Genomic DNA, 18,430 nt, shown 5'->3' on the forward strand with positions numbered 1-18,430 from the left:
CTCAGAACAAGCCCCAAGTAGAAACTGAAAGTAGACCGCTGGCCGGGCACACGGAAGTCACGGAAAAAGCAAGCGAAGCCCGAAGCCCGCTTGTGGCGTGTACCGCCCCCGGGGATGGATGAAGCAGCGGGCGCGGCGTTGGTGAGACAAGCCAGCTGTTGAGCCCGTCTGGCCCAGTGCACACTCCCGTGAACCTCGGCGGAGGAGGAGGCGGAGGCAGGCAGCCACCATGGGCCATGAGACTCTGCAGCCGCCAACATGACCGCAGCTGGCTACTGCAGAGCACGCAGACCATGTTCCATGGTAAGCGTGACAGGTACTGCGTCCCGTGCACCTGGGGTCGCCGGGCAGCTCTGCGCAACCCCTACCCTCTGATTTTCTTTCGCTGCCCCCACTTCGCACTTTGCACCCTCTGACAGCCTAAGCTCTCCCTCCCTTCTAGCCCGCGGTCTCTACAGACGGGTGTGCAAGCCAGGTGCAGCCTCTCGCACCTGGGGCCGCGCCTCCCAGGGAAGGCAGCAAAGAACAAGCTGGAAGCTGCGCCCTCCTGCAGCCTGCTCCTTCGGCCGGGAGGGAGTCTACGAGCGCCCCCGCCCCCTCGGCAGGGTCAGCCTCCAGCCTAGTATTTGATTTAGCCTGAAGACCATCGCCTTCTAGCGCAATATCCGATCCCCGAAACCAGACACCCAACACCCAATCAGACCAGTCTCCTGCCTCTGCCCTTGCCTGCTTACTTTCCTACTGGCAAAGGACGCACGGGGCGGGCTACTGCAGCTTTTTCCTCAGCTTCTTAGCCGAAATGAAAGCACAGCTGCCCCAAAGTGCCCTTTTAAACCTCATTCTGGCAGGTCTCTGGAAAATCCCGGGTTTTTCCCTTAGTGGAATTGTGATTTTCCCGATTAGGGCTGTACTTGGCTCTTGCTGCCCGGAACCCAGCCACGAAGTTTGCAGTGAGAGTAGAATCATGCAAATTTCTGGTTTTCCCTATAGTTCTACTTTGGAGGCAGAATTAGGCATGAATGAAATTCAGAATTTTACACTCTCCACTGAAAATAAGAATGGATCAAAGAGTTAGGAGGCTGGATAAAACTGGCAAGGAAAGAGGCCAGGCTGGCTAATTTCTGTTGACAGCTGTCATGGACAGTACAAAGGGCCAATAGCTTTATGGCACTTACAGGAGAAAGGGCAGGGGAGAAAGCAAGGTGAAAGGAATACAAAAGCAGAGAGTGGAATAGTTTTAAATGCCGTCTCCCTCAAAGGAGAGGATGAAGGAAACCAACAGAATGCAGACATGGATCAGCCTTCTTTCCTGGCTAGTCCTTTAGTTCAAAATTGCACCCTCTCTGATGTTACAAAGTGTGTGGATTAAAAGGACAGCATCAAATCATCCAGTGACAAAAGGTAGGTGTATATTTTAGGGGAGAAGGAAACTGTTTGGTAGTCTTGACTAGGGGAGTGTGGGATAAAAATTCATCCAAAATATGGAGCCTAGTAGGTTATTCTTTTCTTTAAGGAATTAAAATTTTATCATAACCTCAGTTCTCAGCCTTATCCCCAAATCCTCAATAAGAATTTTCATTTGGCTGACCCCCATTACCATTTGTGACTGACTTTTGTTGTAAAATAGACAGGAGAAAAGATTAAATACCCACTGGATTTTATTTATTTGTTTGTTTGTTTGTTTTATTTATCATTGCAAACTTGACATATTAATCAAATTTGTAATTAGTCAAATATTCATAAAGGATTTTTTAAGGTTAAGAAAAGTATAATATCCCATGCCTGATAAGGGGAATAATCTCAGAAATAAATTATTTTCAATGCCAACTACCATGACTACCCTTATGACTTGGGAATAGTTTGCAACTTATCATTTGTTTCCCTTTTTTTAAACTTAGGAAACAAAAGGGGAAAAACCAAGGGGAGAGTTGAGGATATGGAATTATACTACCAAAAAATGTGGGGGGGGGCGGGGTGGAGAAGGAACTGGAAAGGAAGACAGAGACACTGAAACTGGAAGGGACATAGAGAACCGGAAAAGATAACAGGATAGAGCTATTCATAATGCCACAAAAAATACAATCTCCTACAGTAACTTAAATGATTTTACTTGGAGCAGGAAGTTAAAAAAGCATATTTCATAGAATCCTAGAATTTTATAGTTGGGAGAAATCTCCTTCAACGTGCCCATGCTCACATATTACAGACTTGTCAAAGCATAGAATAGTGTTATTTGAAAAAAATGAAGTCTTATTCATTGAAAGCATATGTAATAAGAAATATGAAGCTTAGCCAGCATTTGCTTCTCTAACACTGAATAGATAGATATTAACTGGATATCAAGATATTTTGTTTGGCTTATTGAAAATATTGTTGCTTTCTCTTTCTTTTTGTGTATGTGTTGAAGATGGGACTTGTGCTATCTTTAAGTTTTTTAATAAAGTGGATGGATAAGAGTAGTATGTACTTAGAAGTACTTAAAGCTTTTAAGCCAGTCTCAACTTGAATGGCTTACCAACCACCCTTCCCTCCTGAAAATCTTTCATTGCCTTCTTTGTATTTTTGCCATTTAATTAACTGAATCAATGTCAAAGATGAATAATAGGACAAACAAAATGAAAATGAGGCTAAGGTGGGTATGGAGTCAGACAGTGTCAGTCTTCTATTCATATGATGTAACACATCTCTATAAACAGTCTCACAATGAAAAAGTAGGACTTAGCCAGACAGAACTTAATAGGACATAACACTCTAAAAGTCTATTCTTTCTATTCTTTGGTTATAGATAGAATTTAAAAAAAAAAAACAACACATATTTAGAGGAGGAACAAAAAGTACCTTCTTTGGTTTTTATGTTTCCAGTAGTCATTTTTATTAGGTGAACTTTTTCAATGACAATAGCAACAAACATACCATTATTGTTTAGTTGTTTCAATCAGGTCCAAATCTTTGGAACCCCACTTGAGGGTCTTTTTGGCAAAGATATGGGAGTGCTTTGACATTTCCTTTTCCAGTTCATTTTTACAGGTGAGGAAACTGAGGCAAGCAGGGTTTTCCAATTTGCCCAGGTCACATGGCCACTAAGTATCTGAAGCTAGATTGAACTCAGGAAAAGGAATTTTTATGACTCTAGGCCAGCTGCTTAAGTCAGCTAGCTACACCTCTCACATTAGTACCCAGAAGGCAGAGACTTTTAACTATAGTTCCAGATGTTTTATCCTAATGGATTTGCTTGTATTGTAAGTACACACCTTTATTTTGTCGTTCCTTTTTAATCCTTCTTTGTTTATTTCCCCAAAACTGGGGATTTCATGCTCTTTGATCATACTTCAAATATGTACATTAAGATCCAGTTTATGGTATAATAAGCATTCTTAGGAGAGAAGTAAGCTGCAAGAATTATAAAACTCCCTTGCTAAAATAATAATTTGAAATAAATTACAATCTTGTTGTTCTTTATCAGGGGTCGGCAACGTATGGCTCTTTTGAGGGCCAGATATGGCTCTTTCTGCAGGAGTCATAAAGTCAATTTTTTTCAGGCTCTGTTACAGGAGCGCACACTGTGAGCACTGTACGGCTCTCACGAAATTACATTTTAAAAAATGTGGCGTTTATGACTCTCACAGCCAAAAAGGTTGCCGACCCCTGCTCTATATACTGGTTCCCTGGAAGTTTCTATAATTCTAACAAGCCTTTTGCACAGCTATTAGGTAGAGCACTAACTGGGCTTCGAATCAGGAAGACTCATCTACATGAGTTTAAATCTAACCTCAGGCACTTACTAGCTCTATGACCCTGGGCAAGTCACTTAATTCTGTTTACCTCAGTTCCTTATCTGTAAAATGAGGTGAAGAAGGAAATGGCAAACCAATCCAGTAACTTTGCTAAGATTGGGATCACTAGGTGTCAGACCCAACTGAACCAGGACAAGCAAGCCTTTTATTTGCTTGGTCTTCTGAAGTATTCTTAAATTCCGGTCCTTATAGTGTTTTTAAAAAAATTAAAACCCTCTCCATATTGGGTATATGGATCTAAGGAACAGATCAACTTCTTTTTTTTCTTCTTCCTTTCTTTTTTTTAAATGCTGACTTTTGAAAGCTATGACCAAAAGGGCTCAGGGATCACTATAAATCAACCTCAGATTTTTAGATGGTTCTTTTTTTATTGCTATAGCTTTCAAAAACCAGCTCATACATATTACCCTGTACTCTCCCAGTCTATGTACTTTTATCCTTTCCTATATTTCCCATGATTTTCTCCTATATTGTTAAATTTCGATTATCTAGGAACATCAGATCTTTCAGGTACGTGAACTTTTCTTATCTTTATCATTCCTGGCCTTTTGGAAAGTTTACTATTTGTTTTGTATCTACTTCTGGCAAATAATGACATTACAGTTCAAATCTGACCTTTTGGCTTCATAAGTAAAAACAGATTAAAGAGAAACTTGAAACTGTGAAACAAATTATATTTGAAAGTAATTTCTAGATATCATTTATTCATATTTACTTTGCACCATTTCCACAGACAGCTCATTGGCTTGTATTTTCTTGATTTAATTCAATTCATTCAATTAAATGCATTTATTAAGTACCTACTATGTACAAGGCACTGAGCTAGACCATAGAAAAATAAAGACAAAAAAATTAAAAAGAAAATAAATACTACCTGCCTTCAATGAGCTTCCATTTTACTGGGGGAGAAACAACATGAACACAGGTATCTGTTTGAAGTACAGGTATCTCTTCCACATCTAGACTTTCCTTATTGCATTTTTGATATATCATGGATCAGCCTAAGAAATTAAATGAGAATTTTAAAGAGTTTTGTGGAAGCCATAGAAATAGAAAAAAATTAGAAACTCAGAATATATCACCTATGACCAAATACTTAACTCAGATTTTACAAAGTACTATAAACACCCCATTAAAAAAAAAAAAAAGGAAAAACAGAAAAAAATTTAGACTTCTCTGGTAGGAAGGGAGTGCCACAAAAAGGAACTGAGTTGTAGGACTAAGGGAGATAGTGAAAGGGGAAATCAAGGTAGGATTCATGTAAAAACTAAAATTTGGGCTGAGCCTTGGGGGGAAGCTAGGGATTTGTAAAGGCACAGGTGAGAAAGGAATGTATTCTAGCCATGAGGTACTGCCTGTAAAAGGTACATATTTAAGTTTTTATAAAAACTATACAAACATTTTTAGCCCCAAATTTTGAGGGTAATTTAACCTCCTTAATTTGGGAGCTGTCATTCTTTGGTGTGGAAAAAGTTTGTGATTTCATTGCTGTGAGTATTGTCTCCACCAAAGCAGATGCTTACTCCTCTTTGCCCAGGTAGACAGTTCAATGAGTTGCTGAGAATTTCATTACCTAGTAGCCAAACTTCTGAGCCAATCTGAATTTTAATGAGGTTGAGCATTTGACCATAGTCCACCCTGGAACCAAGTTGAAATCCTTTTCATCTTGATAAGGCCTGCCCCAGCTTGTGCTCAGCTGATAGCATTGGAGAGATGACTCCATGCTGAAGCATTCCCATAGGAATTTTGGTAGAGACCTAGGGTTCAAATAACATCTCTGCTACAACCTGTTGGGCAAGTCCCTCCAGCTTGCTAGGCCTCAGTTTCCTCACTAGTAAAATGAAGAGACTGGACTAGCTGGCCTCTGAGGTTTCTTGTAACTCCAGGTCTATATTGCTGTGACTTCACACCCAGCGTCCCAATCTTCTTGTTCCTTTGTTCTTTAGTATATGAATCTTATGGATCCTAGTACCAGACATGGAAAATAAGAAAGAAAACAATTGTTTAAATCTAATATGGTTTTATATTCACAGTGATGTACCATGGAAGCAAACAGAGATGAAAAAGAAATAGAGGACTTATCTCAGTTATAAGCAATCCTTTCAAGAGATCCTAATGTCAAGTCTCTAAACACTGCCCTGGAGGGTAGTTGGGGGGGATGAGGAGAAAGCTCTCCATTGGGGAAACCATATTGAAAGATGCTAACAATAGAAATTAGCCTTGGTGAGCTGCACCATGGATTTCAAATACATTGCTTCCATGGACTATTCAGCAAAGTAGAAATTTTTAGAGTCGCAAAGTACAAAATCACAAATCTGGAAAGTTTTCTATTTGGTCAGTTCTGAGCATGTCACGCTCCTTGGATTAGTTTTGTTTTTTTTTTTTAATAGTCCTTTCAGAGAGATAGAATGTAAAGAACATGTTTCATAATATGTTTTGAGACAAAGGAGAGTTCCTAATGAAATGCCAGTTGGTAGTTAAAGTGGAAGGCTAGCAAATGAGAAGAACCATCAACACTCTGGGACAATGGTGCAGAACAAAGAGTCATTTTAGTTAGAATTGGTTAGAATTTGGTTAGAATATTAGAGGATAGCTTAGTTGATAGGGATCTGGACCTGAAGTCAGAAAGACCTAGGGTCAAATTCTACCTCGGACATTACCCTTATAAACTATGTAATCCTGGGCAAGTCATTCAACCTCCATATGCCAGAGTTTCCTTATATGTACAATGATGGGGCTAGACACAGTAGCCTTTTACCTCTAAGTCTTCTGATAACTGACATGTCAGAAAAATTATATTAGTAAAAATAAGGATGTAACTTTTTTCATACAAATTCACATACTCCTATATTTGAACCAATATTGGAGATCCATGGCTCTCAGATTAAAAACCTTTTCTCCAGGAATTCTGTGTATTTTCCTAGCCCCCTAGACCAGTGATGGGCAAACTATTTATTCCCTGTGGCCAGATCCAGGCCATAGTTTGCCCATCACTGCCTTAAGCAATTCCCTAATCACCACAGTGTTCACTATGGCCTGGATCTGGCCACAGGGAATAGTTTGCCCATCACTGCCCTAGACCATTTATCTACCATATGTGTCATACATTTAAGCATTTAATCCCAGGTCTTTTCTTCCTTTATTTATTCAATGTGTGTTTGCTTTTCTCCCTAAGACCAATTTTCTCCTTGAGGACAGGATCCAGGTATTTGAAAAGACTCTTTGAAAAAAAAAATCATTTCCCCCAGTCCAATGCTAATATCCTTGTTGCTTGATGATTGACTGAGCACTTTTGTGACTAATGAGCACTAGAGTAAATGAAGGGAGGAATTTCTATTCTCATCTGAAAAAGGTAGCCCTCCCTCCATGTATAGCTGCTCCCAAAGAATGTCAGAGCTAGAAGAGACATTAGGCGTCATCTAGTCTAAGTTATGGGGACTCAATATGGTCCAGTGGGAATGAGTATTGACTTTAAGAGACAATGAATGGTGGTTTAAATCTTGTCCCTCACTTGCTACCTTTTGTCCGGCCAGCTACACAAAAGTGTCAACCATGAAAAGCCCATCACTAAATACAGAGAAGTCCTGGTTAAGTTAAAAAATTATTTATGAAAAGAGAAAATAATTAAATAAACATGCTGGGTGAGGAAGACATCCAGAATGGAGCCCCCACAGCCTGTGAGACGTGCAAACAATTTATACTTGCAAACCACAAAGGTTTGGTTTGGGGAGAAGTTGGGAGTGAAGAATACAAGGGAACAGGTAGATCACAAAAGTAGGATGTTTCAGGATGTTTGGAAACAAAAGCTAACCACAAGACTGTTTTAAGGCTATTTCAAGTAGTGTCTGTGTTGGATAGCTCAGCAAGATCAGCCTCTGAACACTGTGAAAGTGGCTGAGAGTGAACCAAGACTTCTGGCTCACTGCAGGCTTCTGATCGACTCTTCTGCAAACAGGCTTCCTCTGTGTTCAGTGCATCTGTACAGTAAGGCAGTTTCTGGAAAACAGATGTGTTAGATTCAGGAGCATTTCCACACCATATTACCTTGAACAAGTCATTTCATTACTCTTCATATCATTTTATTTTGTAAATGACAAGATTGAATTAAATGTCCTTTAAAGATCCTTTCTACTCTCAATATATATTCTTTGCATTTTACAGATGAGGAAACTGAGGCTTCAAGAAGGGAAAAGATTCACTCAAGTTCATATAAGTAATTAGTGAAAGCGCCAGGACTGGAACCTCTATTTCCTGACTCCCGATTCAGTATTTTTATTGCCACACATTTCCATAGCGTGTTTTACCTGTAACATGGCTATGCATAATTGACCATGGCCATTACTGATCATAAAATTGGTAGTCTTTTCTAGCAAGGGTTGATAAACAAAGACCTAAGAGCCAAAGAACCCTCCATCTGGTTTTATGTGACCCACTAGCTGAGAATATTTTTTATACTTTTAAGTACAATAAAATTCTATTTTATAAATGTAAAAATCATTCTTAGTTCACTGGCTGTACAAAAAGGTATCTGGACAGATAGGGTCTGTGGGCCATACTTTGCAAATTCTCATTCTATAATACAAACTGTGAAGACTATGTGCTACTATCTTCATGGTAGTCAGTCTAGCAATGCCACCAAACACTATGACTAATTGAACAATGCTAAGTTGTTTGATTTTAATGTTAATGTTTTCAGAATTACAATCACAAAAATTTTGAATTTCATTATCTGTAGGAGAGTGCCATGAATGGAACTAATTCAGTTTCAATCTATTCAGTTCAACATGCAGATATTAAGCATCTGCTATGTGTAAGACATAGGGGCTAGGGGCATATTACATTTACATAGATAAGTAAATACAAGATAAATTGAAAGGGTGGGAGCTGGAGCACTTCTGATGCTGATTCACTCATAAGGAATCCAGTGACAGCAGATATTCATTAATGAATAATTAATTTATGGCTTTTATTAAGTGAAATTTCTTCTTTACAGAAGATAACAAAAATTCCCAGTAATATCCTGTTGAAATCATGTCAGTTAGGAATTCCACCTTCATTTTGGGAAGCTAAAAGGAAACCCATTCTCTGAATATATGCTATCTTAATGAGGGGTCATCCTGGAGAGGAGAGGTAGTCTACAGTCAGTTCTTATCCATCCTTCAAGATCAGAGACATGGCCAGGAATCATTTTTATCCATTTAGGTCATAGCCCCAAACTACTGCAGACTACTAAATAAGATGCACAGGAATCTCCCTTGCCTGTGTTCATGTGTTTCAGCATACCTGTTGTGGAGGAATAGCTGAGAATTCCCAATAGGGGTGTGCTACCTAGTCAATTGGGATATTTAACCTGAGATATGTGTAGTAACCTCAATGTTTTGCCCTATTACGAATGAAGGAGGGAGGAAGAGGAAGAGGAAGGTTATCAAAAAGGAGAAAGAAGGAATTTAAAAGCCTGAAAAGTCTGCCAAATGTTGTCCTTTATGGGAATTTGCCCAGCCTAGAGAAATAACCTCTCCATCTTTTCCCAAGTCAAGGTGTAGGAGCAAAGTGTTAGAAAACCTGACCAGCCACTCTGTAGAAGTCCCTTTCAGCTTCACTGAAAACTAAATATGCAATAACAGTCTGTATAAGAAGCTGCATGATGTGGAAGGAATGCCAAATTTGGCATTGGAGGACCAAGGGCTCAAATCACAGTTTTGCTACTTCATATTTGTATGACCTTGGACAAATCTCTTAACCTGTCAGGGTCTCAGTTTTTTCATCTGTAAAATGAAAAAGGAAAACTAGATTACCTTCAAGGTCTTTTCTAGCTCTATGTTTCTGGACTTAACTATCAATCTTTATTGTCTATTGTCACTCCCGAGGTTGAAACAAAAGTGTAAAGTGTTTACATATAATGTTGATCAGGTAGGATGTTATCATGGAAATAACACTGGTTTTGAAGTCAGGGGAACTGATTGAAATTCTGACTCTAATACCCAAATATATATCCATATGTAATATATATATATACATATATATACACATATATCCATATATCCTACACACATACACATACATACATACATACATACACACAGATGTTCCTTACACATCATGAGAATTAGGGGCATGGCACCCCTGACATCTGGAAAATCTGTGGAAAGCCTTTTGGCTCTTTTCATATGAAAGAAGGTCTGAATTTTTTCCCTTTATGGGATGTTTACAATCCCTTATATGCATTTATGAGTTAGTAAATTTTTAATTAAAAATTTTTTTAAACATCTCTGCATTTCTAGCCTTTGTGTAGCATCTCCTGGATTTCATGTTCTTTTCACAAACTTTAACATTTCATTTGTTTTAACCTTAAAAAAGAAATAATGCATATTCAGTTATATCCCTAATCCTAGGAATGTGGAAAGGATACATGTATATTCCTCAGCCTTTCTAAACCTTTCATTTCACATTTGTAAAATGAAGAATTGGATTAGATCACCTCTAAGATATCTTCTGGTCCTAAGTCTATGATCAGAGTCAGCATTTTGTAAAGGAGAGAGAATGGCATTAGGAATCAGAAAAAGCTAGATTCAAACCCTGCTTCAGAAACATACTATGTGACCACAGACAACTCATTTAATCTCTGTAAAATAAAATAGACCCTTCAGATCTATGTCTCTGATACTATAAACCCAAGTCCTTTCTAGCTTGACGTCTATGGCAGTGATTCCCAAAGTGGGCGCTACCGCCCCCTGGTGGGTGCTGCAGCCATCCAGGAGAGCTGTGATGGCCACACTTTTTTTTTTTATTACATTCTATTCTGAGTTCAATAAATAGTTTCATAATTTCCAGGGGGCGCTAAGTATTATTTTTTTTTTCTGGAAAGGGGGCAGTAGGCCAAAAAAGTTTGGGAACCACTGGTCTATGGTTTTATGATCCTAAAGCTAGCTATTAAGGCACAATGGCCTTCACAACTAATGGTTCATAGTGGGGCTCTGTCCATTCATCTATTCACAGAAAAATTAAGCTTTTTTTTTCAGTGCTTCACATTAAGCCCTGAGGGAAAATGGAAATAAGACATAATTTCTGCTTTTAAGTACCCTAATAAGACTGATGAAATGTAAAGTGACAAAAGAATGTGTAGTCATTTTTAGTCATTTAGTTTTCAGTTATATCTGACTCTGGGACCCCATTTGGAGTTTTCTTGGCAAAAATAATGCAGTGGTTGGGGGCAGCTGGGTAGCTCAGTGGATTGAGAGCCAGGCCTAGAGACAGGAGGTCCTAGGTTCAAATCCGGCCTCAGACACTTCCCAGCTGTGTGACCCTGGGCAAGTCACTTGACCCCCATTGCCTACCCTTACCACTCTTCCACCTATAAGTCAATACACAGAAGTTAAGGGTTTAAAATAAAAAAAAAATTAAAAAAAAATAATGCAGTGGTTTGCCATTTCCTTTTCTAGATTATCTTTTTCAGATGAGGAAACAGAAGAAAACACTCTATCCCCCTGTGCTACCCAGCTGCTCCTGAAATAGTAAGAGATAATAGACAACTGTAGATTGGAGCCAAACTTTGGAAGGTCTTGACATTCACTAATGAGTTTAGAATGTATTCATAAGGCATTGAGGAATCATTGAAAGCCTTTGAGATATGGAATAGTATTATCGGATACAGATATAATATCCCTATTAAAAAAACAAATTATTCAACCCCTGAAGTCCAGGTACCTTGCAAAGAGTTGCATCTTCTAGATTGGATTAATTTGTTTATTAACAACTAATATGGCAGATCTAAAGTACCCAAGTTACATAAAGATCAAGGTATGAAGTTAAGATATTAGACACCTTTCTCTCCAATTTATCCATCTAGTCTAATTTCTTTTGAGCTTAAAAAAAAAGGAATACCTATTTTGCAATAGCATGACACTAACTTATTCTCAGGACACTTCCAATAATGTTTTAAAAGTGAAGACAGAAAAAATGCTATACTATCATGTGGTTGGGAAACTGTCTCAATAATTTTATTAGTTAATAATTAATCCCCTGGGGTTACAAAGGTTTCAGCATACCCAGATCAGAAAAAAAATAGGATTTATGTTCAATAGATGTTCAATGATATTGATTTGGAAAGGATTCAAAATCTACCCTCTCTTCTTGTATATTCTTTTCCTCTTCTGTCCCACTGTTTTATAGCATCATACCTCATTCCAAAGACATTTACTACAGATGGTAGTATTTCTTTTTAAAAAGCATTATTAATTTATTTGTATGATGGTTCTATTAAGATTCCTACGTATCTCTATGCCCTCTCTCCTTTCCTTTCCACACTAGAGAAGGCATCATTTGACAAAAAAAAATTATAAATTTACATATGACATTATGTCTTGCGTGTTTCTACTTATCACTTCTTATCTAGAGGTGACCACCTTGAGAAATAGACCTAACAGTTGTATTGCTGATTCTAAGAGTGTACACAGGTTTTTTTAAAGCACAGATATCTAATTATATATATATATGTACATACAAAACATAATACATAATATAATACATGATATGTTATATATATGTAATAAATTATGATAAATATGCTTATCCAAGAGAAACAGAACTCCCACATTAGCTCTGTCCAAAAATCTCATTCTTTTTTCCCCCTTTCATGAAAGAGACATATTACTTACACTAGAGAAAAACTCATGGAGAAAATAAAGTGAAGAATAGTATGCAGTCAGATTCCATCTGTTCCTTCTAAGGTGGTAGATTGTCATAAGTCCCTTGGAGGGTTGTCCTGGATTCCTGCCTTTTTAAAGGAAAGTTTAAAATAGTTGTTAAAAATAGTTGTCATTCACAGTGAATCATCATATGGTATTGCTACACAGTTTTATAACCTTCTGGATACAATTCCAGATTGTGGTAGTATTTCTTTCTACTTTATATACCTTTGTAGTGGAGATACCATCTCCTTCTGAAGATATAGTGAATTCAAAAGAGGGTAAAAGTTACCAAAAAGAGCCTAGGGCATGAATAATAACAGTGCTAATGACATAACAATTTCACAGAGTGATTTTTTTTCTAGTAATTATTTTTTTAACCCTTGCTTTCCATCTTAAAATCATTACTGAATACTAGTTTTAAGGCAGAAGAGCAAGAAAGGATAGGCAATGGGGACTGAGTGACTTGCCCAGGGTCACACAGTTAGGAAGTATCTGAGGCCAGATTTGAACCTAGGTAATCTCTCGTCTCTAGGCCTGGATCTCAGCCCACTGAGCCACCTAGCTGCTCTTTTTCTAGAAATTCTGAGGGATCCATAATGCAATTATTATTTTTCCTATTGTATAAGTGAGGAACCTGGGGGATAGAGAGGGTGAGTGGCTTCACTGGTTCCACACAGATGGCAGAATGTGAAAGGGAAAGCTCGCTCTATTTGGAAACAGACAACCCAAGTTCAAATAACACCTTTGTCACTTTTGGCATTGGACTAGTCACTTTAGCTGTCTGGGATTTAGCTTGTTCATCTGTAAAAGGAAAAAGTTAGATTAGATGACCTCTATGGTTCCATCCAGTTCATAATCTAGGACCCTATAAATATATTTCAGTGAAAATAATCCTGAGTTTCACCTAAACTATAAATAATTCCAGCTGATAAGTGGGTAAGTAGGGGTATGAGAAATAACCCCTACCCCACTAACCACTCCAATAGCATATTTGAAATTATGCTATTAATATGTCATTTCTTTTATTTAAATATTGTTCCCTATTAAAATGGAAATAATAAACTATTATTGCACTTCACATTATTACAGATAATCCACTGGAGGAGGAAATGGCAAACCACTCCAGTATCTTTGTCAAGAAAACCCCATGGAAAGCTTAATGGGAAGAACACATCTAAAGAAAATAATACCTATGTAATACCAGCATTGATGTATTCATTAGGAATAGTAAAATAGATCATAAGTGATATGAAAAAAAATTTGTTTTTTGTCTTCCTCACCAAAAATCTGCACAATATTATTGAAACATCACCCAAATCAGCTGATTTTCCAAAAGTTAACACTTCTTCACCAAAAAAGAAGGCTACTGATAATTCTCATAGTGCACAATAAACAGGTCAAAAGCCTACAGAAACACCTTTGGAGCACACAGATATCAACTCATTTAGCAATATTAAAGGATGACATTAGGCATGTACAAGTGGATTTTTCCAAAGTAATCATAGCTAGTTTACCTCTGGGTAGAAACAACAAAGATGGAAAATAAAATCAAAAAGCCCTCCCCAGGTGATATCCACATAAATTCAGACAACCATAAGTTGACCAAAGGCATCAAAAATGGTTAAATCATGTTAGGAAGTTTTTAGAAACATGAGTGTTTATAGTAACATCAAAAATCAGGTAATTGCCACCAGAAATCTCTGATAATCTTTAATTAGCCCAAATTTATTCATCAATGAAATTAGGCAAAGAAAAATCAATAGATTGTGCAACCTATCACTGCAGGCTATTAAAATTTAGTAACTACCAAATACTTAGCATGATAAGACTGGCAGAAATTATGCACTGTCTGGCATGGACTAATAGTTGACAGATCATCATATTACAAGCAGAGAAGATAAAATGAAGATTCTTGTTAGCACCATGTAAGGAAGAACTTGATAACAGAGTTATCCAGAAATTAAATGAGCCACCACATGAAATAATGAACTATGTTTAACTGGAGTGCTCAGACATACAGTAGATGACACCTTAGGAAGACTGTTGTAAAGAAAACTCATGTTTTGGGTAAAGACTCTAGTAGATGACTTCTAAGCAGGTTCTTTTAAATACTAGTCAGCATCCCCAAGATCCAGCAACATAATTTCCCCAAGGTTCTGACCTAAAGAGTTCAATGCTAATGAAAAAAGACATAAGCTAAGCCTTCCCTTGTTTACAGGATAAAAATAAATGATGGAGACTAAACTCTCAACAAGTCCAGAAGGCCACTAAGTTAGTTATGCATCCCACATTTTAATTGGAAACTATATATACCTTGAAAGTCAGCAATAAGCAATATTACCCAAAAAAAGTTGTGAAGCAACCAGAAAAGTTGATTTTTTTTTGTTCTCAATACTTAGAGAAATTTTTTAAAACTCATTTATATTTTTAACAAATAATTTGGGTTCCTTAGTGGAGAGAATATTACACATCGAGTCAGGAAGACCTGAGTTCAAATCAAACCTCAGACATTTATTACATATATGACCCTGGGAAGTCACTTAACCTTTGTTGCCTTAATTTCCTCAACTATAAAATAACAGCGCTTACCTCTCAGAGTTCTTGTGAGAATGAGATGATAATTGTAAAGTGCTTAGCAAAGTCCCTGGCACATAGTAAGCATTATATAAATGTTAGCTATTATTATTTATGTAAGTTTTCCAACAAATACATAATATATTTACAAATGTGTATGTATAGATGTGTATGTTAATATACATGCACTTGTATGTATGTACATGCACATATATTTATATATGCCAAATGAAACCTAAAAAGACTCAAGCTAAAATCCCATTCCCAGAGTTTATCCTTCAATTCTAGATAGGCATTGGATTCCAAGAAAAATTTTGATTGCCTCACCTCTATCACTCCTACTCAAACTATTCTGAGTAGATCACATCCATCCAACTGCAGTGAAAGAAAGCCATATTCCAAAAGGGCAGCCCTATTCATAAGAATGGGTGAATTTGTAAAGAGAATTTATGATCTCTACCATTAAAGATGGATTTCTTTTTATCAGAAATACATTCCATGTGAATTATGTAACTATGTATCATGTGTTTCACTTTGTAGAATGTAAAAATTGGCCTATAACACTTAAAATTCTTATTTGATGTTGAATTTAGTTTTTTTTAGGTCTATCTTTGGAATTCCTCCCCTGATCCTTGTTCTGTTACCAGTAACTTCTTCTGATTGTGAAGTTGAAGAAAAAAATAAAACAATAATAATACAAGATTATATGAATCTCTTACATAAAGGCTTTGAGGAATTGGTATGTAATTGTTTTGTCTTTTTAAAAGTTTTGTTTGTTGATGATTTTAAAATTTGCCCCCAGGCATTAAAAATGTGGATGTGAAATATGTAAGTAGGATATAGGTCAGAATTGCTATTAGTAATGAAATGTGAATCTAGATTTTTACTTATCAGGATAATACCATTCTTTTGTTATAAAGAGTAATTTAGAATTAGAAGATAAAAGTTCTAGCTCCTATTTTCAAGGCCAACTCTATACCACTATTCAACACTGCCTCATAAGTTGGTAATAGTGAGTAAATTCTTTTGAGGCAGATAAATGTTGTTAGTTTCCTTTAACCAATGAATCCTTTGCTTCTTTGAATTTGTAATGTTGCTTGAATAACATCATAGTGCCATAGATGAATAAATGAGTGAATGGATAGACATATGAATGGATAAATGAAAATATATTACTGTATGAAAAGTACTATAAATACAAAATTTTAAAAGTTGGACAGTTTCCACTCTCAAGGAGCTCACATTCTAATTAGGAGAAATAATAGAAAATAAAATTCTTAGTAGGGTAGATGGAAAGGTCCACTCTCAACACTCTGATGGTACAGAGCAGGCACCTAATCAATTTTTGTTGATTGATTGCTTGATTGACTGTATAATTCTCCTCAGTGTCTTGTCATAAATTCTCCATAGAGGATTCACACAACATGTCAGTGGACTTCCTCTGGTGATTTTAAAAGTTTCAGATAAAATGGTGTTAATTTCATGAAGCCTCAGAATATTACTAAGTCCTTCTCTGTTAAATCTATAGCTACCACTGAAAATAAGGAATGAGCTGGACCCAGATTTAATAGAAGGGGGAAGCCCACATCTCCTTCAGTAGTTCAGGAATCTCTGACTTTGATGGTATGTTCATCCCCATTCTGTAGTGGGGATCCCAACTTGGTAGATGGTTATCAAGAGTTGTCATGATTGAAAATTCCATCACCTTGAGGTAATGAGCTTCTCTGAAATAATTTATCTTGCTTCCTGGACTAAAGTAATAACTATCCATCCTTGGTCCATACTCAAAAGCCTTTTCTACTTGGCAGAGTAGTCCAGAAAACACTTAGCCTTTGAGGACACAGGGTCAGCTCCACAGCACTGTGAGTCACCAGAGTTGGGCTTTAGTGGCAGTTGGCCAGGATTACACCTGGGAAACTGCCCTTTGCTCTCAAATATACTGAGTTCCTCCTACCACAAAAGTTCCCTCTTTTGAAGGTCAGTGCTCACCTAGATGCAGTATGGCTTTGAACCATGAAATACCACGATCTTGGAAAAATCAAAATAGCACTGACCCAAAAAGTAATAGAAAGATGCATGGAGGATAGCTTTGGAATACTACCCATGAGGCTTTACATTCATCTACTATTATAATCTATCATCAGCTACTATTATTAGATATATCAGTGTAAATATTAGTCTATATTTGGCACTGTAACATGAATGTCAATCTGATATCCTTCTTTTCTAAGAGGGAAATTCTGCTTATTTACAGTCCATTACATTGCACAGGCTGTCCTTCACCTGGAATATTCTCCTTCTTCATCTCTACTTCTTGGAACCCATAGATTTCAGTTCTCAAACTTCAGTTCTCAAACTGAATGCCACAACTTTCAAGAAATTTCTATTTGTTCCCTCATGGGAGCATAGATTTTAGACCTGGAAAGCTCCATAGGCACCACTGAATTTAACCCCTTCCTCTTAGCAGAGACCCAAAGAGAGTAAATGACTTGCCCAAGATAACTAAACTATCAAGTCTCCTACATTCTTTGTGCTTCCTTAACCAGGACACTATGCAAGTGTCCTGTATTCTTGTATTCTTATCTATGATTCTTTTTTATTCCCCCTTTTCACCCCTCTCCATTCCTTGAGAACAGAGATTGTCTCATTTTTGTATTCCTGTTCACAGAACCTAGCATAGAACCTAGAACATAGAATGCAATAAAAATGCTTGATGGGTTTTATTAGTTGACTGATTGATTGACTGTTAGTAGAAAGGTTAGGAACAGGTACGCAAGCACAATCCAATGACAAATTCAACCAATAGTTATTAAGCATAAGCTATGTCCAAAGCTCCATTAGGAATCTATTGTATTTGCTGTATATGAGACTAGTGTGATAGTGCTGTAAACCAAAAGAAATAGATGAACAGGAAAGACTCTATGATGGAAGAATTGATATGACTCATTGAACTTAGGAGAAAGAGGTGGGAAAGGAAGAAGAGAGAGACAAGAGAGAGACCTTCAAGGCTGGATTATGTAAAAAAAAAATTCTACCATTGACAGAAACAGAAAAGACATAGGTGATTTAATAGAAAGTAAAGTGCCCAATAAACAAGCAGAGGTATAAGATGTGCAGACACGATTTAACCTTTAAAGTAATTAAAACACTGGGAAATGGAAATATAGCTTTGCATTTTTATAGTCTTAGTCCATCACTAATATAATAAATGAGACAGGATGAAAAAAAGAATGAATGAATGAATGGAAGGAAAAACATTTATTAAGGTACCTACTACATGCATTGGGAATGTAAATGCAAAATTGAGATAGTTCTTGTCCTCAAATAGCTTACATTATAACAGAAGGAAATAATATATATATATATATATATATA

General features: G+C 37.1%; 1 protein-coding gene across 2 annotated transcripts in view; it reads left to right on the forward strand.

The window, feature by feature from the left end:
• Positions 1–201: 201 nt before the first annotated feature.
• Positions 202–18,430, forward strand: part of IL7 (interleukin 7) — a 42,988-nt gene continuing 24,759 nt past the window's right edge. Inside the window, exons 1-2 of one of the 2 annotated variants that reach the window (XM_044657939.1) lie at positions 202–303; positions 15,649–15,794. In XM_044657939.1, the coding sequence (XP_044513874.1) occupies positions 237–303; positions 15,649–15,794 (213 nt within the window). In that variant the 5' untranslated portion in view covers positions 202–236. Of the gene's footprint in view, positions 304–15,648; positions 15,795–18,430 lie in introns of those variants that run through there. The other variant, XM_044657941.1, reaches the window with a different exon arrangement.

The sequence above is a fragment of the Gracilinanus agilis genome, chromosome 1, assembly GCF_016433145.1.
Source record: "Gracilinanus agilis isolate LMUSP501 chromosome 1, AgileGrace, whole genome shotgun sequence".
NCBI lineage: Eukaryota > Metazoa > Chordata > Mammalia > Didelphimorphia > Didelphidae > Gracilinanus > Gracilinanus agilis.